Here is a 24,997-nt window from a genome sequence, read left to right on the forward strand (position 1 = left end):
TTTGTTTGTTTAACTTCCTACCTACCTTGCAGGAAAACAGATTGAAAATAGAATGTATAGTTCAGCTATATATTGCAACTGCCAGTATATATTGTTAGTTGCACTGGACACTGTTCTTTTTCTTCTGCCATTTCCTGGAATAGATAACTCTTGTAAAACAGCCTTGTTGTGCTATTTTCTTCTACATTTTCTCTCTAAACTGCTATCTGTAAGCAGGCCACTGTGCAAAAGGACACCATCGCTGTCACAGGAAGTGGTGTATAGGCACAGGAAATGCAGACTCATGGGGAGGTCACAGATGGAATGCAACTATTTTTCCAGCCTAGTCAAATGAACCTCGACAGTCCAGTTTAGGGCAGATGTTCTTGAATACAGTGCTCATCTTAAGTACAGTGATGGTATTGGATGGTAATACCACTGTACTTTGATATTTGGAACCCAACACCTTATTTATTCAACTGTGTGATTGTATGACTACCATGTTCATGAATCAGTGGTATTTATGTGATGCTTTAGAATATTTCAAAATAGCATTTGAAAATTTTTTGTTAATTGTTAATACAAGAAGAATGAGCTAAAAGGAAAAAAGTAAAAGCATAGTTGAGTGTTTACGACTTCATTAACCAGATTATTATTTTTTTTTTTCAAAATCTGATACATTGCTATTCCACAGGTTTGAGTCACACATGTCTGTTCAAAATCATTTGGACAACCATTAGGTATTAATTCACACTTACAGCTGCAACATTCCATTCAGACTGACAAAATGGGATTTGGAGCCAGAAAGAACCAATTTAATTCCCATGAGTCTTGTTGTGTTTGGCACAAATATCTGTCTGTCCATTAGACTGTCCTTAGTTAAAATTTTAAGCATTTCAGTAAAAGTCCTTTTTATGAATGAGCTTAAGCAAATTATTTCTCTACTTTTCTCTCTGCAGAGCTTTTAATCCTGCCGGAGGAGAGCAGAAGGTAAGACCTTTTTCTCTTGTGTCGGACAGAACTGCGACGCTTTCGCAAGACCACTCAACCAGCTCCTGATATCTGAAGAAACACACATTTAGATCGGTTCTCAGTTGCTTTGAATACTTCAGAACTGAGCAAACACACACTAGCTATCTAAATCTCTTGCCATAGATGTTTTTGTTTTTAAGGTCATTATATATTTAAATATAGCCCCTTTAAAGAGAACTTTTTCACTCTTAGAATGAATTAATATATAGAGTAAATCTTTTACTATTTTTATGTACATATTTATGTATGAATAATTTTTATCTTTGAGGACATCCTTGGACTTCCTAAAGGAAGTTTTTCTCAGATTTAACTTATTTCTTAGAGTAATTTTGTCCCCAAAGCATATCTAAGTTGACTCTCTCACACACACACTCACTCATTTCAGCTTTCAACTAGTGTGATTTTACTCAAACACGCAGTGCTTCATAGCTCATTCATAACTCATTCTCATGTAAGTTTCATGGCTCTTTTGGCTTTCATGTGCTGGGTGCAGTATATTGCGGAAGTTTGGGTGGTTTGCCTGTTTGCCTATCTGATTCAAATGTTAAACGTCTTGCTTAAACCTCCCTTCAGCAATTGTGCATCACCACAGAATGCACAAACCCAGATTGAATCTGCATTTCCCAGTTGGCCATTTGCACATACTATAACAGCAAGTTAATGCAATTATATCCTTTACATTTACATTTGTAGCTGTGGAATTTCAAGCTATAACTATATTTTTATAATATATTATGTTATAAAATAATATTTAATATATAATTGTATTGTGTATGTAAATGTTATTTTATGCAATATAATTTATATATTGTTAAACATTATATATTACGTTTTGTTTGAGAAACTGCGCCCTCGTGTGGCTGAAAAAGCCCATAGCACAGCTCTCTGCAGCAGTGCCTGTTATAATTCTAGTCAAATCAGTTATAGTTTTACTTTCAACCCAGTCAAGAGCAGAGTGCAGCCAAAATGAAGGAGGACCTTTTAGCTGTACCTTGGCCTGATCTCAAGATAAATATTTGTGACCAGGGTGTGTTCGCACTTCTCAAACAATCCCCCTCCACTCTCACTGTGCTCACGATTTGCTGTGAGAACACATGAAGACTATTCACATCATCTTCCCCCTGATAATCCTCTCATTTGGAAAGGATTAAGCTTTAAAACCGTGTCTGGGATTGTGCATTTACCTGTGGTGCCACTGGCGTGTGTGTGTGCATGATTTGACCTGCATGGTGTTGCATTTGCACTATGTCTTTCTCCACACTCAGGATTCACTCGCACCTGCATCCAGTCAGCCCAAGTACTCATTCGCACCGAGCACGGCCATAAACAAGATGGCTCGGCCGTTCTCCGCAGCCCCTGGCAGTGCCAGCAAGGGGCCTGTCATCAAGCCGGTGTCATACGCCCCCAAGCTTAACTTCAACTCGCCGCAGCCTCACAATGGGTAGGTGACCAGCCAGCCAGGTCTCCGACAGAGACTCTGCCTCATATTATGTCTTTAAAGCGAGCTTTGATTGTCAAGGGACGTGCTTGATGAGCTTAGTCCAAAATGATGAACTCCTCATTCCCAAGGCTGCATGTTTCTCGTGATGCAGCAATGCCTGATGGGTAAAAACGCCTGCAGAATCCCGCCGTTGTCTGGATTGTGTCTCTGAAAGTTTAAGTCTGTTTTGCGTTCTTACGCGGTGAGGTAGGAGCTTTGGGGTCAGCGAGTTGAAGAGTCTGGCCTTTAGTGTTTTGCTGGATTTATTGTGTGTGCTTGTAATAAACATGGCGTTAAGCAGCTGTGTCTGTTTTCCTTGTTGGAACAGGCGGTTGCCTCGCCACCCCGGTGACCAGACTGTTCTGGGATCCACTCGAACAGGCCGTCTTCATCTGTTTTACTCTTCGTCATCCCAATGTGGGGAAGTTCTGCACCTTTTTTCTGCCGAGATCCTGAATTTTAACGAGCACTTTTATTAAAGCTAATCAAAACAACAGATGTTAGCAGTCAAGTCCGGTGGAGTCGGAGGCAGTAAAATTGTGCTGGTTTTTAACGTAAACACGTGAAGGAGTCTTTGAAGGTCTAAGGTTTTGATCTGTCCGGGTCGAGAAGGTTGAAATCTGTCTTTAGGCCAGGACTTGATGTCGTCTGTTGCTGTTTATAGAGTCGAGACCCTCCCATAAAATCTGCTGAGCCCTCAAAGTGCCGTTACGGCCCGGTGCTGAATTACTTAACAGCCTTACTTGGAAAGGCTCCTGTACGAATCCACCTTAACACAAGTTTCCTCACAAACAAATTGCATGAAGGAGATATTTTATTCAAATAGATGTCCTCTTTGTTTTATTCAAAAGGTGAAAAAACAAAGAACTTCAGATTGTGGGAACATAGTGGAGGGAAGGAGAGTGAATCAGAGCTCGGCTGCTGGAGTGTTGCGAGTGTGTATGCGATCCAGCACTCTGTGTGTGTGTGATCTCCAGAGAACATGGAGACCTCATTCACGTCAGCATTCTGAGCATGTTTACAGCACCGCACACCTACAAGCTTGTTTTTACGACTGTTCACTGAAGGGCACTTGCTTGCAGTGTTTGATGGAATGATACCAACAAAAATTGTTCAAATTAGAAGTATTATATTTTGTGCACAAATATTGGTATTTGTGTGTGTGTGTGTGTGTGTGTTTATGTGTGTATGAATATATTTTAAAAGGACATTTATTATTGTCATGGCTGCTGAAAATTCAGCTGTCATTACTCCTGTCTTTGTCACATGATCCTTCAGAAATCATTCTAGTATGCTGATTTGGTGCTCAATCATTATTATTATTGGCCCTCAGTCATTAATAATGGTGGTTGTTGTTGTTGTTGTTATTATTATTATTATTATTAATAATGATAACTTGTTTGGATTCTCTGAATAGAAAACTTAAGTGAACAGCATTTATTTGAAATAGTAAAGACATTTATAATGTTACAGCAAAAATCTGTCACTTTTGATCAATACGTGTTTACTAAATAAAAAGTGAATATGAAACCATTTAAAAAAAATTTAATTATGTAGTTTTCTTTTAGCAGTGTTGTGTGCATGTATATTACATGTATAGTACATTACATACATATTTTATTATTAATATTATATTATTATAGTTGTGTAAATGAATAAAATATAAAATTAATAACTTTTCATGATGTTTTCTAATAAATAGATTTTTCCTCTATTTGCTCAACTTTAAAATATAGAAATGGAAACCAAAATCCCTGTAATATGATTTTATTCAGTAGTCACAAATGACTGGAAAAATCATAAATCATTGGTCAAAATTTTGGGAAACATGTATTTAGGGTAATTTTTGTTTTTGCTATGAAGCCTGCCTCAATGTCAGTTAGTTCTAGTGGCTGTAATGTTTAACTGAAGTTTCGGGGATGTTTTTAATAATAAAAACGCATTAAAAGAACAGAATCATTTAACTGATTTAATGGGAAGTACAGCTCATGTTTTCAAGTTTTCCGCTGTGTTACTTAAAGCACACTGTGTTTCTTTTCCCCACTAAAAAACCCACAATTTGCTTTGTTTGTGTCTGCATCCTGTCTTTCTAAATGTTGTTTATTGTTCTCTGCATTTCTGTGTGATTTATTTCTAAACTATTTTCTTTCTCCCTTTTTTTTTTTTTTATCTCCTTTTGTCATTCTACAGATGGAAGTTCTTGACAAGTTAGTAATGCCTTTCCGTATTTCCCTCCTGTTCTGAGAAATGTGTGCAATTATTGTTTTTGCTATCAAATCCCAGCCCTGTGGCTCTGCCTCTATCCGTTTTCATATATGTTTTTTCCTAAATCAAATTTATCTTTCCCAATTCCCAAGCCTGCATTGTTGCAGCACTGGCTTTAGGAGATGGCAGATTTCTCACATCTAAGCTGCCGTCTCGCTCTGTAATTATTCTCTAAGGGATTGTAAATGTACAGCTTTATTTCAGACCGCAGTGGACAGCCTCCATTCACTCGGTCCAAAGCCAGGCTGCTTTAATGGACACTGTTGTGTTCTTTGTTGTCCTGCTCCCACTTTTCCTCTCTATTGTTATTTGTGTTCCTCTTTCTTTTTTCTCCATCCTGTTTTTTTTTCTGTCTTCCTTCACTCTGTCGTTCATTAGAGGAGAAGCCTTCTATGAGGAGTTGTACCCTGAGGGGAAGTAAGTGCTGAATGCTTGTGGCTCTAGTGCACTTGCTGAAAGAACGTAGACCTACTGCTGACCTCGCTAATAAACTCTTGCTTTTGACAACATCAGACCGTGTTTCATTGCTTTTGCACTCGGTAGTTGATCTGTATTGAAACGCGGCACTTTATCTGGGTCGTTTGAAACTATTAGCAGTGACTTCATTAGAGCATGAAGCAATGATGTGGAGCCTGAACTGAAATCACATTTCGTGGGTGTTTTGATTTATTGTTTTGTGTGCATGTGGTTATGAATCTGATGTGTGAAAACGGGGTTTTCAACCTTTACAGACCCAGGGACCCTCACCAGACTCTCAGCCAGCCCACGGACCCCCGTAAAATAATAGTAGTAATAATTCGCTGCAATATTGTTAAACAACTTTAACGAAGACTGTTAAGTTGACTACATTATATAATTTAATGATAAAATTAATAATGATTGTCTGTAATTTCTGAATAAAGCTAGAGCACTATTAACATTACATCATTAAATAATAAAATTAATAACTATTAAATAATATAATTAATACAAATAAAATTACTAACTATAACAACACAAATACATGGTAATTAAAATAAACATTGTTTATATACATTAATTGTTACTATTTATTTATTTTAATTACTTTAAAAATGATTTGCTTATGTATTTATTTACTTGTTCCTTTCCTTACTCATCAAGTTAATGTAGTTACTTTTGCTGTAATTTAATTAATTATACATGTAATTTAATCAATTAAAATTAATAACTATAATTAAATAAATAAATAATTGATAGATAAAATGTATAAAAATAATGAACATTAATTGCTAAATAAAATAATTAAATGGAATAAAATTAGAAACAATAATGAATTTAATAGAAAATGAATAGAAATAATTTTTAAAAATCCTCCCTTCAGGCCCCCGGTTGAAAACCCTAGTGCTAAAACATCACTTTACAAAATTTACAGTGCTAATCATAGTTTCTGCAACATATAACACATAGTTATGCTGCGTTCACGCCATATCGTAATTACCGTAATAAGAGCTTGGCAACCGACGTCACTGCGCAGTGCATTCTGGGACGTAAACAAGAGGGCGCCGCCATATTGTGAGGCCACATCGGGCGAGACTTAAAACGAAAAACAATGTTGAAATGTCGATTAAAAGAACGAAATGTACTATACAGAGGCAAACTTCTACCGGACGCAAGAAAACGGTACCTGGAAAAGATGGCCAACCACCCGCACCTATATTTTTGTCTGATTTAGATAATCGCAGATAATCGGAAAAGTCATGTTTCACAATTCTATGTACAGTAGAATTATGCGTATAGGTCCTGAATTTCGGTGTGGGATTGCGAGATGATAACACGTGACGTTCAACTCGGGGCTGTTCACGTCCTCCAACTGGGGATTATCGGTTTCTATAGCGACAGTCAACAAAATGAGCCCGCCAAAGACTGTTGAGAACAACAACAAAATAACAGTACGAACACGGTATGTTTTTTTATAGTACATTATAGTATCTATATACATGCATCTATTTTCCTTTTTTTTCCTTTTTTTTAGAGCAGTAATATAGCTTTCTTTGAATGCGCCGGCATTTTTCTCTGGTTCCGCGTTAGGTGTAGCGGTCACGTGGTACAAGCCGTAGCTTTCAGAAAGCTCCCAGTTCACAAGTTGTAATTACGAGTTCTGCGAGGACGTGAACACTTTTTACAAGTTGGTATCTCGTAATTACGGTTATTACGATATGGCGTGAACGCACCTTTACTCTAATACAGGGGTCACCAAGTTAGGTCCTGGAGGGCTGGTGTCCTGCAGAGTTTAGCCTAATCAAACACACCTGAAGCAGCTAACGTTAATCAAGGTCTTACTTAGGGGTGTGCGATATGACGATTTTTGATCGTGGACGATAAAAATGTCTCCACGATCTGCTTTTGAAGAAATATCGTAGTATCGTGCTACAGCGCACATTCTATCAGCTGCAGTTCTTATTCCTCCGTCTCAATATACTGTACATTATTCGGATCTGCTTTAAAGCCTTGCCGGTTAAATGGTTTATTCACGCGTTGGTCTAACGTGAGCTTTTTCTGAGCCCGTACAGCCGAAGCGCGCGAGCTAAAGCCTGTCAAAAAGCGCCTGATTACTGAACTAAGTTATCTTGTTCACTAATACTGTCAAAACACACAAGGTTTATGTATAGACTCTGTTGCTTATGTCTAAAATGAGTAAGTAAACAGCTGAGAGAAAACGTATGCGTGCCTCTGTATATTAGATGCGTGCATGTCTTAAAGGGGCAGTACTGAACATGCTGCCGACTGTCATTAAAGGGATAGTTCACCTTAAAATTTAATTTCTGTCATTATTTACTAACTCGCATGTTGTCCCAAACCTGTATTAATTTCTTTCTTGTGCTGAACACAAAATAAGATATTTTGAAGAATGTGGGTAACCAAATAGTATCTGGTCCACATTGACTTTTGATAGAAGGAAAAAAAAATACTATGAAATAAGTCACTGGGGACCAGCAACTGTTTGGTTGTCCACTTTCCTCAAAATAGCTTTTACAGGTGCTGGTCATATAATTAGAATATCATCAAAAAGTTGATTTATTTCACTAATTCCATTCAAAAAGTGAAACTTGTATATTAAATTTATTCATTACACACAGACTGATATATTTCAAATGTTTATTTCTTTTAATTTTGATGATTAGAGCTTACAGCTCATGAAAGTCAAAAATCAGTGTCTCAAAATATTAGAATATTACTTAAGACCAATACAAAGAAAGGATTTTTAGAAATCTTGGCCAACTGAAAAGTATGAAAATGAAAAGTATGAGCATGTACAGCACTTAATACTTAGTTGGGGCTCCTTTTGCCTGAATTACTGCAGCAATGCGGCGTGGCATGGAGTCGATCAGTCTGTGGCACTGCTCAGGTGTTATGAGAGCCCAGGTTGCTCTGATAGTGGCCTTCAGCTCATCTGCATTGTTGGGTCTGGTGTCTCTCATCTTCCTCTTGACAATACCCCATAGATTCTCTATGGGGTTCAGGTCAGGCGAGTTTGCTGGCCAATCAAGCACAGTAACACTAAGGTCATTGAACCAGCTTTTGGTACCTTTGGCAGTGTGGGCAGGTGCCAAGTCCTGCTGGAAAATGAAATCAGCATCTCCATAAAGCTTGTCAACAGAAGGAAGCATGAAGTGCTCTAAAATCTCCTGGTAGATGGCTGCGTTGACTGTGGACTTCAGAAAACACAGTGGACCAACACCAGCAGAAGACATGGCAGCCCAAATCATCACTGACTGTGGAAAGTTCACACTGGACTTCAAGCAACATGGATTCTGTGCCTCTCCACTCTTCTTTCAGACTCTGGGACCTTGATTTCCAAATGAAATGTAAAATTTACTTTCATCTGAAAAGAGGACTTTGGACCACTGAGCAACAGTCCAGTTCTTTTTCTCCACAGCCCAGGTAAGACGCATCTGATGTTGTCTCTGGTTCAGAAGTGGCTTGGTAGCCCTTTTCCCGAAGACGTCTGAGCGTGGTGACTCTTGATGCACTGACTCCAGCTTCAGTTCTCTCCTTGTGAAGCTCTCACAAGTGTTTGAATCGGCTTTGCTTGACTGTATTCTCAAGCTTGCGGTCATCCCTGTTGCTTGTGCACCTTTTCCTACCCAAATTATTCCTTCCAGTCAACTTTGCATTTAATATGCTTTGATACAGCACTCTGTAAACAGCCACACCTTTCAGTAATGACCTTCTGTGACTTACCCTCTTTGTGGAGGGTGTCAATGTTCGTCTTCTGGATCATTGCCAAGTCAGTAGTCTTCCCCATTATTGTGGTTTCAAAGAACAAGAGATACCCAGAATTTATACTGTAGGGATGGTCATTTATTCAAACTCAAATGTAAATATTCTAATATTTTGAGATACTGATTTTTGACTTTAATGAGCTGTAAGCTCTAATCATCAAAATTAAAAGAAATAAACATTTGAAATATATCAGTCTGTGTGTAATGAATGAATATAATATACAAGTTTCACTTTTTGAATGGAATTAGTGAAATAAATCAACTTTTTGATGATATTCTAATTATATGACCAGCACCTGTATGTTTAGCAGAAGAAACTCATTCAGGTTTAAAGAAACTTTTGAGTGAGTAAATGATGGTATAAATATAAAACATTTATTTACTTTTTATTTTGGGGTTAATTATTCCTTCAATGTTAATAAAACACCAAAACGCAAAGAGAAAAATCACTCACTACTCTTGACTGAAAAACGTTAATACAGCTGATTTAATAGGAATCAACCTATGTAGTGTTTTATTTTTATATTTGTTGATTTCAATTTATTGAATGCTCCTGCTAAATACACCTATTGTACCTGAAAATAAAACTGTTTTATTTGTATAGTATGTGTATTTGTAATGTGTATCTTTGTTCTCATTTTTTAATAACAAAGATAAAATAATGACAAAGATTTTTATCTTCGCCCACTTTGGCCTAAATATACACCATTCTTTTTTAATATTTGTTGTTATCTTGAAAGGTTTTGTCTTTATAATAGGGAAATTAGTTTGACTGAAATGCTCAGACAACTTGCAAAATAGTAAAACCAACGTGACAAAGAATCGTGATAAAATCGTGAATCGTGATTTTTCTAAAATTATCGTGATATTATATTTTTGCCATATCGCCCACCCCTAGTAGGTATTCTTGAAACTTCCAGGCAGGTGTGTTGAGGCAAGTTGGAGCTAAACTCTGCAGGACACCGGCCCTCCAGGATCAAGTTTGATGACCCCTGCCATAGATCTGTGATAGCTTGGTGTAGTAGCAACAATACCTGTAGCAAGTGTTGTATTCTGTCAGAAACGTTGGTTACCATGGTAAGATTTTGTAAGGGAATTCATGTACCCCAAGTTTTTATTTTGTTTATTTTTGGATCCTCATGTACTACACGTCCCCTCACTGTGTTTGGCATAGCCGTCTCTTGCTGTGCTGCACGCATTACGTGATGCCGTTTGCCAATTCTTTTAGTTTTTTTCGTGGTGTGCTGTGCTGCTGTGGTGAATGAGAGAGGTCACGAAGGACTCATGTCTCCAGGTACGGTCTGCGGGTGGAAAACACGGCCTGCTTCATCCCCAATGATCGCAGTAAGAAGAGACTGATCGAGGATACGGAGGATTGGCAGCCACGCACTGGCACCACCCAGTCTCGCTCTTTCCGAATCCTGGCCCAGCTCACAGGCACTGACTTCAGTAAGTCAGACACGTTCAGACCGCAGCCTGTCAGTGCCGTGTACTCCGCTCAGAGCAGTTGTGTTTCTCATTTGGGGTTTTCAGCATAAGCTCATTGATGTCAATGGGTTTCTTTGGAAAGATCAGTATTTTGTGAAGTAATGTGGAAAAAGACATTCCTAAGAAGGGGTGGAAGTTAGGACCAAAATCTTCAATCATGATAAAACTTTTCATACTGTGGTAAATCACAAGAGCGTCATTTGTGCCAGAAATTCAAACAAAACTATTTATTTATTTCCCCTGTAATTTACTTGTTTTTTTAAACTAATCTAGTTAAACTAGTAATGTTTATAACTTTTATTGTCTCCTTTTATTTGAAACTTAATTGACACAAACCAAAAGGAACTTATTCATGATGCAATATTTTATTTTATTTATTTTTTAATTTAATTTAAAAAAAAAATTGTCTCTTTTTATTTGGAATTTAATTGACACAGACCGAAAGAAGCTTATTCATGATATAATGTAAACTATTTTTTATTTTTATTTTTGCTTGAGCTGAAATAATGGATGGGTTACATTTTTACAAGTCATTGTAAAATAGCTGGTGCATGCACACCTGTGAACTATACAATTTTTATGTTAGTTGACTGGATTTACTAATGTTAATGCATCATAAAGTTAAGGGTAGAAGTGACGCATTGCTAAGAATAAGAAAAAAATACTCCGTGAAGTTGTCAAAGTAATCGTTATTTTTCTACTTTGTGTCAGATTTTTTCAGTTGCGTTGTGTATTTACTGTGGTATAAACAGGTATTCCGGTTGACACCATTTTAGTGTCACAGTATATACAGTTGTAGCTCGCAGCCCTGTTCCTAAGTTCCTAATAAAACTCCCTCTCCTAAATCCCATCTTTACTTAGTGGCAGGGACTAATCTGAGTGTAGGAGGGCATGAAAGCATGTCCTAGAGGACCCAACCGCTGATCTGATATTGAGAGTGAGATCATAAAGAAGTGGGAAATGTCGTCTATCTATAGCTTAAAGGGTTATGGCTGAGATTTTCTCCTTTATGTGATCTAGAGCCCGAGTGGCTTTGATTTGCTCTCAAGTAAGTGGTTGGAAAGAGGTGTGCAGTCAACCATTGTTGCCGTACCGAGCCTGTACATCTCACGGGATTGACTCTCATGTTAAAAGGTGATGGGGAGTCCCTTTAAAAGCAGGGGCCTTCAAGTGTTGTGTAGCATTGTTCAGATATTGGCAGTGGATTTTATATTGTGTTTGTGTCTAATGGTTGGTCTGATCTGTATCTCTCCTGCTTCCCTCAGTGCAGGACCCGGATGATGAGAACATGAAAAGGTCCAGGTAAAGAACTGTGTGAACTTGCTAATGAAGTGCGGTTTGAAGCATTAAATCGCTGGCTCTGACCTTTTACCACCCTCATTACGAGATCACGGTGTTCAGCTCTCTGCGGAGAGACGCTGAAAATATGCTTTGATCCGCATTATGAGCCGTTGTCTGATCTGTGCATTTGCAGTATAGCTTCATACACCGAGTGCTGTGTGCCTTATAATCAGACCTTCACAGAATCACGCCCTCAGATTTCTGCACAATACAAATGCCTTTCTTGCATAAAATGGAGTTTCATCTATATAGTTTACACCGTGTCAGATACCAATTCAAATTCATTGATTTTTTTGATGCGAATGATGTCTCATGTGGAGGACAAATGCAGGGGTTTATGGAGTTCCATAACCCAAGAGAAATTTTGCCATCCTGTAAGACCACAAGAGCAGAGGAGTTGTTCGATTTGAAAAGTTCTTTAAGTTCCCTACTTTTTAAAAGTTTGGAGTCGGTAAGATTTTTGAAAGGAAATGAATACTTTCAGGAAGGAAGGATGCCTTAAATTGATCAAAAGTGACAGTAAAGACGTTTATAATATTATGTATAATTTCTATTTTTAAGAAATGCTGACCCCTTTTTTTTTTTTTTTTTTTTTGTAAGAATCCTTTAAAAAAAAAAAATCTGATATTTCCACAAAAATATTAAGCAACACAACACTGATGACAATAAGTAATGTTACAGGAACAAATTACGTTTTAAAATATATTAAAATAGTGGTTTTCTATTTTAAATATTAATATTAATAATTTCACAATATTACTGTTTTGATCAAATAAATGCATCTTAGTGAGCATAAGAGACTTAAAAAAAAAAAAAAAAAAATCCAGCCCCAAACATTTGATTATAGTGAATAATAAAGTTGTTGCCTTCAAATGTGTATTTTCATTTAAGCACAATGAATGTTTAAAGTTAAAATTAGAATTTTACAGCTTTGATACTGAAAACATTCTGCACATCTATGAAAGCACAAGAATTTGGAAATGCACTTTCCTATATTCCTATACCAAATAATTTCTTTCCACACCCTTAAAAAAGCATCTTGTGCATTGCTTTCCATCAAAACTCTCTCTCTTGTGTGCAAACGCCCTTAAAACTTTTGGCTCGTTAGAATGTGCTGCCAGTAAGCGTGTAGTACTCTCAGCCCCAAATCCATTTAGCAGGTTTCACATTTCACATTTCACATTAAAATCAAAACGGAAAACGTGAAAAAAAAAAAAAAAAAAAAGTCTGCAGATTCTGTCTGGGCCTGGTTATCTACAGAGACCCTGATTTTTATTTTATTTTTCTGAATTCATCACTACTTGCATATGTTGCATCATTTATTACTACTTTCCCTTCTGTTTTGCTGTTCTCTCAACCTCATATTCATTCCCTTCTTTTGTCTTTGCGTATGTGCTGGCATGTCTTTCTCCTCTTCTGTTTTGTCCTCACCACTCTCCTAATTTCCTGTTCTCTTTGGTGCACTGAATGGCAGGGAAAAGTTCCTCTCCGAGATTCAGAGTCCCCGCTATGCCAGGCTGAGAGACTGGCATCACGAGAGATCCGCCCGTGCCCTCAACATCAAGTCCTGAACGCTCTGCCTCCCGGGCATCAGACGGCCGAGGTGGCTGACATACAGCCGCACTAGATACAAATGCACCACCGCGTGCCAGCTATGAGTGAACACCGACCCCAGATATACCAGGGGGGGGGGTGTTGTCAAGTTAATAAAAAAAAAAAACATTAAATAAAAAAGTTAAATATAGCAAAAACAAATGTGAGAAGAAACGCAGGCATAGTCGGAAAAACCATGCAAACTGAGCCCTACAGTCAAGTTCCCGTTAGGAATATCTGAATGCTGTTGGTGTGACATAGTCTCTTTCAAGTGGTACGTTTCTACAAACTGATAATCATGTTATTTTATTGTCGTTATTATTTTTGTGGTTGTTCAGAGGCGTTATCCATCACGGGACTGTTACTATTGCTCTTTCTTCCTTTCTTTCTTTCTGATTGTGTTGTGTAGCCCCCCCTTTGTGATTTGTCTCAACTTTCTTTCTTTATATTTCATTCTCTTTTTATCCTGACTGTAATTTAGCATAATTCACTGTTATGATGTCATCTGATCGCACTTCCTCTGGATCTGTCTCCAATAAGATAAAATATTCTGTTGACTCATGTCTTTGAGTTCATAAAACATTGTGAAACACTCTGCTGTCCTCCTTTATTTTCTTCAAGTTATGCTTGTTCTCTTTTCTTCATTTCAACATTTTTAGCATTTTATGCACTGCTGTTTCCTAGTATTTTAGCGAAGTTATGGTAAAAATGACTAACCTTAAACTTAAATTTAACCTGTTTTTTTTTTTCAGCAGATAGATTATGGGTTTAGATCTCGCTAGTTAAGCTAACTCAATATTCTAAGTATTACGTAAAATGCTGCATTTCTTAAACAGATGGAACAGATTTATTTTGGTCAAATTCTGTAGCTTCTCACAATTCAGCACAGTGCATTCTGGGATTGGCAATTTTACTTTAGATTTCATCCAAAACAAGGTTATAAACGAGTGCAATTTTCAAGCCTACTGTTTGGAACAGACTTCCTGTTGTGGTTGTGCCTATGGTGCCTAAAAATATTGCCTAGGTGGGCAGCTCACTAGGATTTGGAACAGAACTGACGTGTTTTTCAGACTGGGATTTGTGCAAATAAGAGATTAATTAGACATTGTTTTGAATCAGTATGCATTGATTTTAATTCTGTACAAATTTTCAGCTAAAGATTTAATCGTTCTGTATCTTGCTTTGCCCAGCTGGTATCATTTTAAAGCAGTGTTTGGCAATAAAAAAAAACACGAGACAGACTTGTTTGGCTTACTCTGTATAAATGAATGACATGTTTACGCCCAGGGAACTTCAGGACGTTAATTCTTTTCAGAAGCTATCGAACATGAGGAATAACATGCGCACACAATCACAAACACGCATCTGGAAAACTCATGACTTATGAGTTTTATTACTTATGTTATTCTTGTGTGATCTTGTCGTTATGATGAGGTACAGAATCTGGATATGCTTATCCATTTCATTCCGATGATGTATGATGAAAAGCTCATAAATGCTACAGCTAACTTTTTATTTTTTAAGAGCAGTATGTAAGCTAAAGCCACACAGGGCAATCTCAACTCTGACTTCCAAGGGGGTCCCAAGATGACATAACAATATTTAATATAAGGGGGAAAAAAGCATTAAAAGAAGCTAAAAATATATATATTTTTTTGAATACCTGGATAATTGGGTAGCCTAATTTTAGAAGTGATTTCTAGCCTTTGGAAAAATCATGTAAATGAATAAAATCTTAAAGCCATGAGCATTTTTATTTACATTTTTTTTTAATTATTATTATAAAAAATATACTTTTTGTTGTTCTTGTTATGCCAAGTTGTAATAAATAGGAATGCTCAGTGAAAAAAAAACAGTAAATGCATTAAATGTAACATGTTTTTATCTACAATTAAAGCAAAAAAACAACACCACACCCATCCTATATTTTAATTTGCATATAAATACATGGTGTGAAGTAGTTTTAATCTCATCTTTTTGTTCAGGAGTGTACGTTCCATCCAGGATGTAGATGTCAGAGGTTGTGTTGTGTAGCTTAATAACATTTTCTTTGGCTAAAGCTGTTTTATCAAGGCATGTGTACTGAAGGGAAATTTTTTCTTTCTACAGTCATGAAGTAACTCCCTGTACTGCCAAGTCCAAGCCAGCAGACCAACCTGACGATGTTCAAGGTAAGTACTCTCAGAACAGACGGAATAGATTGACTCTCAAAGTACACACTGACTCACGGCCCAGACTCGCTCCCACGGGGAGGACTTAACTCCCATAAAACACAGACTTGCTCACGGAGTGGCCCGGCTGGCTGAGACAGGCCTGTTGTTAATAGGAAAAGTAAGACATAAGTGGCACTGATGTTTTTATAGTCAAAGATGATAATATGAGTCAATTATCACTCTCTTGAGATGTGGTTTATATAAGCTGAATTAAACCTTGAGCCACTCCTAATGCTCTCCTCTCATGGTGTTAGCGACATCTCGATAGATGTCTTTGTGTTATAGGTTGGTCCCTGGATAAAAGCAAGCCATTTTAGACTACAATTGCACTCATTTTAATAGCAGCCTATAAATGTACACACTTGTAACAGGTCTCTGTTGGCCCATAGTGAAGAAGTGCTGAAAAAATATATGTATTGAGTTTCATTGTCCTTTTTAGCGCCAGCTAAAGCGCCAAAGAAATCTGGTCCAGCCTGCCGGCCGCCATGGGTCACGGATCCTGGTTTCGCAGACCGTTACCATCCAGACAAGACCAGCACTGTAGTGACGCAGCATCAGAAACCGGTCCAGCCTACTCCCATGCAGAACCGCAGCTCCATCATGCAGGCAGCACAGCAGAACCCTGCCGACTCCAGCGGCTGTACCCCGCTCTGCGCCGCATGCAATAAGATCATTAGGTACGGCTGGAACTCTACCGCTTCTGGAGTCAAACTTCAGCACTGACTCAAAATTTGCAGTTAAAGGAATAGTTCACCCAGAAATCAACATTTGCTGACAATTTACTCTCTCTCAATACATCCAAGATGAGTTTGTTTCTTCAGCAGAACAAATTTGGAGAAATTTAGCATTACATCACTTACTCACTAATGGATCCTATGCAGTGAATGGGTGCCGTCAGAATGAGAGTCCAAACAGCTGATTAAAAACATCACAATAATCCACACAACCCCAGTCCATCAATTAGCATCTTGTGAATTTAAAAGCTGTTAGTTTGTTAGAAACAAATCCATCCAGAAATTTGTAAACTTTTAGCCATTGCTTCCAAATAAAATATGAGTTCACTGTTTCCTGTGGAAAAAGTCATATCATCTGAATAAGGAGAGAAACATGTACAAATCGAAGCCATTTAAAAACAGTTCTAAACAGTTAATCATGTTTGAATGATTTGTTTATAACAAACACAGCTTTTCACCTCGAAAGACGTAATTGAGGGACTTGTGTGGATTGTGATGTTTTTATCAGCTGTTTGGACTTTCATTCTGACGGCACCCATTCACTGCAGAGTATCCATTGATGAGTAAGTGATTTAATATTACATTTCTCCAAATCTGTTCCAATGAAGAACTAAACTCATCTAGATCTCAAATGGCCTACATGAGGACATTTTCAGAAAATAGTTTCAGTCATTTTTGGGTGAACTATTCCTTTCGAAATCCCAAAGCTAACCTCTGCAGACAGCCCAAAATACCTCCCAAATCAATGATGACTATGCGCTAAATGTCATTACTTACAGAACTGAGAGAAAACATGGGGAGGGAAAAAAGGTTGTGTCAAACTTTGTAAGGCAGCAATATTTCTTAAAATACGCAGAGCACTGAAATAGGGCCATGTCCTTGGGCTTTCTGCCGTGGAGAATCAATACGGAATGGAGTAGGTTTTTGCATCTGACCTACTATTTCCATTAGAATGGCTTTTGCACACTGAACACTTAAGAGTGCTAAACCTAGCTGTTGATGCTCCAGCTGACCCTTTCACTTCAGTGCAAAAGCTTTTGTTGTAAGGCTGTGTTTGTGTGTCTGTGTTCTAGGGGACGCTATGTGGTGGCACTTGGTCGTTCCTGGCACCCAGAGGAGTTCACGTGCTGTCAGTGTAAAAGGGTGTTGGATGAGGGGGGATTCTTTGAGGAAAAAGGATCCATTTATTGCACCAAGTGCTACGACAACCGTTACTCACCCAACTGTGCCAAATGCATGAAGAAGATAACTGGGGTAACTGCATTTCCTACTGTTCTGCAACACAAATACACAATGCAGTTACTGATCGATTCAAAATGAGTGGTGGAAAAGTTTATAAAATCATTAAGGATGCTGGTATCATTTTTTTTATATACTACCATTACAAAATTTGGGGTCAGTATAATTTAATATAATATTATTTAAAAAAAAAAACATTACATAATATTATTATATATATATTTTTATTATTATATTATAATAATATATATATATATATATATATATATATATATATATATATATATATATATATATATATATATATATATATATATATATATATATATATATATATATATATATATATATATATATATTTGATGTAAGGTAATTTTACGACCGTATAATATGACAGTATGTCGAAATAACCTCAAAACAAACAAAAGCTGTATATTGATTCTGATTTTATTTAGTGTGTAAAGTGTGTGTGTGTGTGTGTGAGTGAGAGTTTAAAAGTGAGATTGGCCTGATTTTCAAAGTGTAAATTCATAGATGGCGTGCGCAGCTGCCTCACACCCCTCTGTCCTCTCCGCAGGAAATCATGCACGCCCTGAAGATGACCTACCACGTACAGTGCTTCCTGTGTGCTGCCTGCAAAATGCCCATCAGGAACCAGGCCTTCTACATGGAGGAGGGAGAGCCCTACTGTGAGAGAGGTGAGCGACCGCGGCCCCTCTCGCACGCCCGGCCGCACATCTTATCGACAGCCCCTGCCGAGAGCCGAATGCGGGCTCCTGCGGTGTTTAATCATTCAAATGCTGCCACTTCACTTCAGACATCAAACCTGCTCCATACTGGCCCTGCACATTGATTAGGAGCTTTGCTGAGAACTTTTATGCTTGAGAATCTACTTTAAATACACCATTAGTAGAGAGTGCTTTGGTGCTCAATGAAACCATTAATACTGTTTCTTTTTTTCTTTTTATTTTATTTTCTTTGTTTAAATTAGATTGAAATCACAAGACAGATTCAAACTCATGTTTACTATACAAGCACCCCACCTCAAAGTCCACTTTTTAGTAACCTGTTTGACACTTACTTTTATAGGAATGATAAGAAATACAGTTTAATGATAAGGCATTGAGAACATTGCAAGCCTGCTTTGAACATGTATTTTATTTTATTTCATTTAAAAAAACAATTTTTATAGGACTAGTGAGAACACAGGAAATTTAGGGGTAGGAGGAGTGGGAAACATTGGTTCAAACCGGTTTTGTTTTATTTTGTCATGTTGTATTTTACCATTTAATTTTATTTTCTTAATATATATTTTTGTAAAGATTTATTTTTGCCTTTTTATTATGATAGGACAGTGTAGAGCAGATTGGGAGGAGAGAGAGAGAGAGAGAGAGTGGTAGGATTGGGAAAGGTCCTCGAGCCGGGATTCGTACTCGGGACGCCTGTGACACAAAAGCGTTATGTTGAGTGATATCAGCAGCAAAATTTTTATTTAATTTAACTTAACTTAACTTTTTTTTTTTTTTTTTAATTTATGGGAACAGTGAGGTTTATGACAGGAAATTATTGGAAGGAGGAGTGGGAAGCATTAGATTGAAACCTGTTTTGCCAATGTTTATTTATTTATTTTTTTGCCACTTACATTTACTGGACTAGTGAGCTTTAGAAAAGGAAATTATTGGGAAGAGGAATGGGAAGCATTAGATTCAAACCTGTTTTGCAAACATGAGCTCCACAGCTCTAAGTGTCAGAGTTTGTGTGCTACCCACTAGGCCACGGCTCTTACAGCAATTCTTTTATTTTGGATCTTTCAACACTTTTGTAGGACCAATTAATCAGAGGTTAGCAAACAGGTGGGAGAAGGGGCTCGGAAACATTGTGGATTGGATTAAATTGATTTGAATTCAGTCATGAAATTTGCCATGTTAAGCTGTGCTTGTTCATTCATTTAGTTTCCTGAGTGGTAAAAAGTAGCTAAATTCAGCCACCTTCCGTGTTTAATTTATATTTATGCAGTGCAGTTAATCACATTGTCACATTTGTTGGGCCCCTAATCTTACATAAACAGACATTAAGCTATCTGAAGGGAGTGCATGTCTTTATTATGTAAATAGGCTTGCATTGCAGTTCCAGTGCTTTACAGCTTTGAAGAGTTTTGGTCTTGTGTCAGCAGCAAGTGGGCAGCTGTTTCTGTTAGAAATGAAGAGCTAAGTGTTGATAAAATAGCTGCAGTCTCAGCACCTTAAAAGGATTGTGCTCTAAACTACTTGCCTTGCGTACGGAACGTAAAGCTTGCCGCTTTTAAGTTTTCCGTAATGGGTAAAACTGGGGCAATCCATGTAGGAATCTGGACCAGTGTCTGTTATCACACACTGAGCATGTGAGGGCTGAGAAAATATAATCCCTTTTCTTTTTCCTTCTGATAACACTCGTTCTCTTCCTTTCTGACCGAGCATTTCCTTCTCGCTGTCTTAATAGGCCCTTTTTGGTTGGTTTGTTTTTCTCTGCAGACTATGAAAAGATGTTTGGTACCAAATGCCATGGCTGTGACTTCAAGATTGATGCAGGAGACCGTTTCCTTGAGGCGCTGGGCTACAGCTGGCATGACACTTGCTTTGTCTGTGCCGTAAGTCATTTTGATGCATAGGGACCTGTCCCAAAACTCCATCTTAAACTTTCTGCACCGCACAACACTATCAAGAAATAGCCCCTGAGAACCTAGACATTTCCCTTCAAAATTCATACATTGTGTTTGCATGTCTTTAATTAATGTGGTTCAGAAGCTTTTAGAATATTCTTCTTTCTTATTCATAATCCAGATAAACTAAGACATCCAGCATTTCATAAGAGAAAATAAAACGGATATGCTCTTGCCATTCATTTCATTTTTTAGGAATTTAAGCAGTTCATTAATTTTCATTCATGCCCCTTGTAGCGGCACGCAAGACCACAATAAATAGCAAAATTGTGTGGTACTTTTACTTGCCTGTCTTCTCATTTAAGTTCACTTCTTTAATCTTTATGTCTCCAAAAATGGGGTTCTTTGAGAGCTTGGCAGTCTGTGTCAGATAGCAATTACTTTCGTTTTGACATGCACTGATATGAACATTGAATATACCCCATACATCATATTCACATGACAGATTAATACAGGCATTCACTACCATTCAAGGCTTGTGTTGGTAATAAGTCTTATGCTCACTAAGGCTGCATGTATTTGATCAAAAATACAGTAAAATCACTAATATTGTTGAACATTATTATGGTTTAAAATAACTGTTTTCCATTTTAATGTATTTTAAAATATAATTTATTCTTGTGATGACAAAGCTAAGTTTTCAGCAGCCATTACTCCAGTCTTCAGTGTCACTTTTAAAACCGTTGTGCTGCCTCATATTTTTGTGGAAACAGTGATACTTTTTTCAAGATTGTTTTATGAAGAGAAATTTCAAAGGAACAGCATTTATTCAAAATGGAAATATCACTTCAAATGTCATTAGTGTCACTCAATTCCTTTCATTTCGTTCAAAATATAAAAATTTACAGACTCCAAACGGATTATTAGCTTGATCAGATTAAAGACCCCCACGTTTATTCATTTAGTAGACATTTTTATCCAAATCTACTAGAGATAATAAAGGCTCATCCTGCACTCCAAACTTGTATCCAATTATAAACGCTCTCTGGAATGCTTATGTTTCTCCCCCTGATATTATTGGCTTCTAGCAAATAATGAATTACAGCTGTATAAAAGCGCTGTTGAACAGTCATGATTGCATAAGAGTTTGATTCTACTGTTTAAACCTCCTTTTTTTTAATCTCCTCAGATCTGTCAAATCAATCTGGAGGGGAAGACGTTCTTTTCAAAGAAGGACAAACCACTATGTAAAAGTCACGCTTTCTCTCCAGTGTGAGGCTCCGCTGTTCGTCAAGGAGGGGCCGGAACGGAGACTGGGGGGTCTATAGCTATGCCAAACAAGACCAAGTACTTTACTTGAAGCCTGTAACATATGGCTGACTGACAGAGTGATGGATATAGTAGCTCCGCTGGCTTTCACCGGCTGTTATAGCAGCTTCGATCAGCATTTACTAAGTATGTGTCATTCAGCAAAGTACGGACCTGAATTTTTGGTAGCTTGCTACAGTAAGCCGACAGACTGGCCTCAGTTTTGCTGTGTTACGATGCCAGTCATTCACCTGGAAACAGCTTTTCTGTTACAACCACCGATGCCAGATGTCGGAATGGATAACAAGGTATTTGGATGAAGTATTTTAGCTGTCCCTCCTCGTCCCACTCCACCTCCAAAAGTACACCTGCAGTATTCATCAATCCAATGAACATAGTACGCTCCTTATACTGCTCTCTTTAATTTCACTTTTTAGATATTTGTATTTGTCAATTTGGTGTATGAGTGAATCTCACAAAACATGTCATGTTCACATTACTCCACATTTTATATTGCATAAAGAATATGGCTTAACCATATGTAAGAATATGATTTTTTTTAATTTTTGTGACTATTTCTCTTGACAGCTGAGCACATTCCAAATACATTCTAATTGCTCTAATGCAAAAATAAAAAAGTGTATTTATACGTCATAATAGTATTTGTTATGCTGACTTGAATACAGTAAAATTATTATATATAAAATAAAAAATATATAAAACATAATAAAAAAATAGTAAACTATCACCATTAAAAATAAAGGGAATTACAAAAAATAAAATGTGATTAGCATGAAAATATTGTCACACTGAAAAATATTATTCTTGATTTAATTGCATTGTAAAATGTGACTCTTTTTTTTTTTTTTTTTTGTGAGATTCGCTCATCTCATCTGCACTCGGATGTATATGTATCATCCAAAATTCGATCCACTCTTGTCACAAATAAGGACAAAGCATTTCCCATGTAATGAGTGAAGCAATCTAGTTGTACTCCAATCCATACAATCCATTTTGTAGGCTAAAGCATTGAGCATGTGATCTACTCAGACAGGATCTTAAAGTGGCCCCTCAATCCTCTAGATGCTGTGCAGCCTACTTTTTTGCTCTGCCTGATTTGCTGTGCCAGGGTACTTAAGGTAATGGCAAACCACAGAGGAATAAAACGCCCCTGGCAGCTACACTGAAATACATTAGCACTGATTGCATGCGTTTCATCCTGACCCAAGCAATGGTCTCTACATGGCTTCAATACTAAATACGCTACATTCATCTGTTCTAATCAGACAGGTAGTTCTAATTAAGGAAAGGCCTGTGATACCATAAAAACGCTCTGCGTTAGTGCAAATGGATCCTGCAATATTATATGGCCAGATTCACTTAGAGCCTTTGTTCGTATTTGCTTGCTGTTATTTAAAGCTCTGTGGCCATTTTGGTGGTTTCCGCAAGCTAGTGAGCAAAGCGCATGTGTGCCAAAGGTTTTATGCATAATCTTATGGCGTTTCCAAACACAATGGCTCTTCTTCAGAGACTACATACCAGATGCTTCCCAGAACATCATTCCCTTATCGCAATCTCCTGCACTCTAAACGGAAGAAATGCAACACTCTAATATCCTGCTCTGAGAAAGCTATATATATATATATTTGAGCCAACAGCTCAATTTTTGTACTTTTTTGTATTGACAGCGTGTTATGTATCAACTATCAAGTGCCTTTTTTTTTTTTTTTATAGCTTTGCAGCCTTTAACTATTGTGTGTGTCATTCAGAACGGTAAACTGCTGTATTCTTGTGCATACTGTAGAGAGGTTTTCTATGTTAGATGACGCAAATCATTTAGAAAGAAATTGTGCTAGAGACATTTAGTCAATAAATCACCTGCAGTCATGTTGTTGTGTGCTGACTTACTGAATCATACGAATGGTGGAGAAATTGGGTTATTCCCAAGGCTACTGATGTAAATGTAAAATGTGTCATGATGAAATATCGTAGATGTTGCGAGCACAAATCACTCAACTCTCTTTTAACAATATATAATTTATTTACATCCATTTTAGGTTCAATTACTATACATACCTTTTCTGAAATTTCATAGAGAGATATATACATAAGGCCAAGTAAATACTTGAAAGCACTTAGAAACGAATTTCCAAAATTCTACCCACAAATCCATACCATTGTCCAAAAAGTACAGAAAACCTTCTGCAGAAGAGGGCTTCCTATTACCACAAGCTCATCGACGACAATTTACATTGACGAGAGAAATGAAAAGTAACTTTACCAAAAAAAGAAAAGAAAACTAATAATAGAAAAGAATTGTACAATTGCATAAGCGCTGTGGCATGTAATAAATACAGCATTTTGACTTGCAGAAAGGCAAGGAACATTGAATTAAGAAATCGAATTGAACATTCACAGGTACACAATTCTACGGTTTTCAGTTCAAAAAGAAAGTCAGTGGAAAGTAATAGCACACTCACACATTCATTTACACAGAACAGCTATGAATGAGGCTGACAAAATCTACAGTCATAACGAGAGATCGGTGGTTCCTTTAGTGAATATCATGGCATCTGCTTTATTCAGTGTTACAAGCTGACTTTGTGAGCTCAGAACGACTGGCTGTCGGAATGATTAGTGTCAGTGAAAAAGAACAACATGGATGAGAAATCCGTTGCGCACTCAGTAATGTTTAGAAATGCGTAACGTGTCTGTTTCAACGGAACTGTTTGTAAACCTGAGTGTTAGGAATTTGACAATTTTGCACCAAATCCTTGTCTAAAGTATCATTTACTGGTGCATCTGTTTTCTCATGACGTAGTGTTGAGGATCGATTACCCATAAACCAACAGCCTCAGGACAAAACAAAACAACGGCGTACAAACTTATGGCGAAAACAGTCTAAACCGCAAACACTGCAGAAAGAATGAACTCAGTGCTATATAACCAATGAACAGTAGGCAAACACTTCACAGGTTATACTTTGACAAATGTTACGTCAGTTGTCTTGTCTTTTTTGGCTTGTTATTAAAATATCATTTACAATTACTTTACAAAGTGCTGTATTAAATATTTAAATTGTTTTACCAGTGAAATGCTCAAAATGAACAAATTTGCACAAGTCATGAGATCTTGAAAGAAAAACAAATGCATGTTGAATTTAGGAACGTGTTACTTGTACTCAAAATTCAATCACAATCGGCATAGATATGAAAGAAATGCTCCAGATGGCTCATACACTTTGGTTGCGCAGAGATGCGTCACATGAAAAGTACTTATCTACAAGACATGATGACTTTTGTAGATTAAAAACAAAGAAAATAGCTGACTGGTTAATTGTTTAACAGAAATCACCAAGTGAAACCTTAAGGAAACATATGGTTAAAAAAAACAAAACAAAAAAACACATTGTGTGCACAATTTGGCCTTTAACTTGAGTTCTC

The 24,997-nt window shown here is 37.2% G+C and overlaps 1 protein-coding gene across 2 annotated transcripts in view; it reads left to right on the forward strand.

Annotated features, from left to right (window-relative positions):
- pdlim7 (PDZ and LIM domain 7) overlaps positions 1-23,441 on the forward strand; it is a 46,482-nt gene extending 23,041 nt beyond the window's left edge. For both annotated transcript variants that reach the window (XM_058797401.1, XM_058797402.1), the window contains exons 4-11: positions 939-969; positions 2,277-2,452; positions 15,532-15,593; positions 16,075-16,312; positions 17,443-17,623; positions 18,186-18,306; positions 20,119-20,234; positions 21,436-23,441. In XM_058797401.1, coding sequence (XP_058653384.1) covers positions 939-969; positions 2,277-2,452; positions 15,532-15,593; positions 16,075-16,312; positions 17,443-17,623; positions 18,186-18,306; positions 20,119-20,234; positions 21,436-21,522 — 1,012 coding nt within the window. In that variant the 3' untranslated portion in view covers positions 21,523-23,441. The remainder of the gene's footprint in view (positions 1-938; positions 970-2,276; positions 2,453-15,531; positions 15,594-16,074; positions 16,313-17,442; positions 17,624-18,185; positions 18,307-20,118; positions 20,235-21,435) is intronic.
- The last annotated feature ends 1,556 nt before the right edge of the window (positions 23,442-24,997 follow it).

The sequence above is a fragment of the Onychostoma macrolepis genome, chromosome 14 (assembly GCF_012432095.1).
Source record: "Onychostoma macrolepis isolate SWU-2019 chromosome 14, ASM1243209v1, whole genome shotgun sequence".
Taxonomy (NCBI): domain Eukaryota; kingdom Metazoa; phylum Chordata; class Actinopteri; order Cypriniformes; family Cyprinidae; genus Onychostoma; species Onychostoma macrolepis.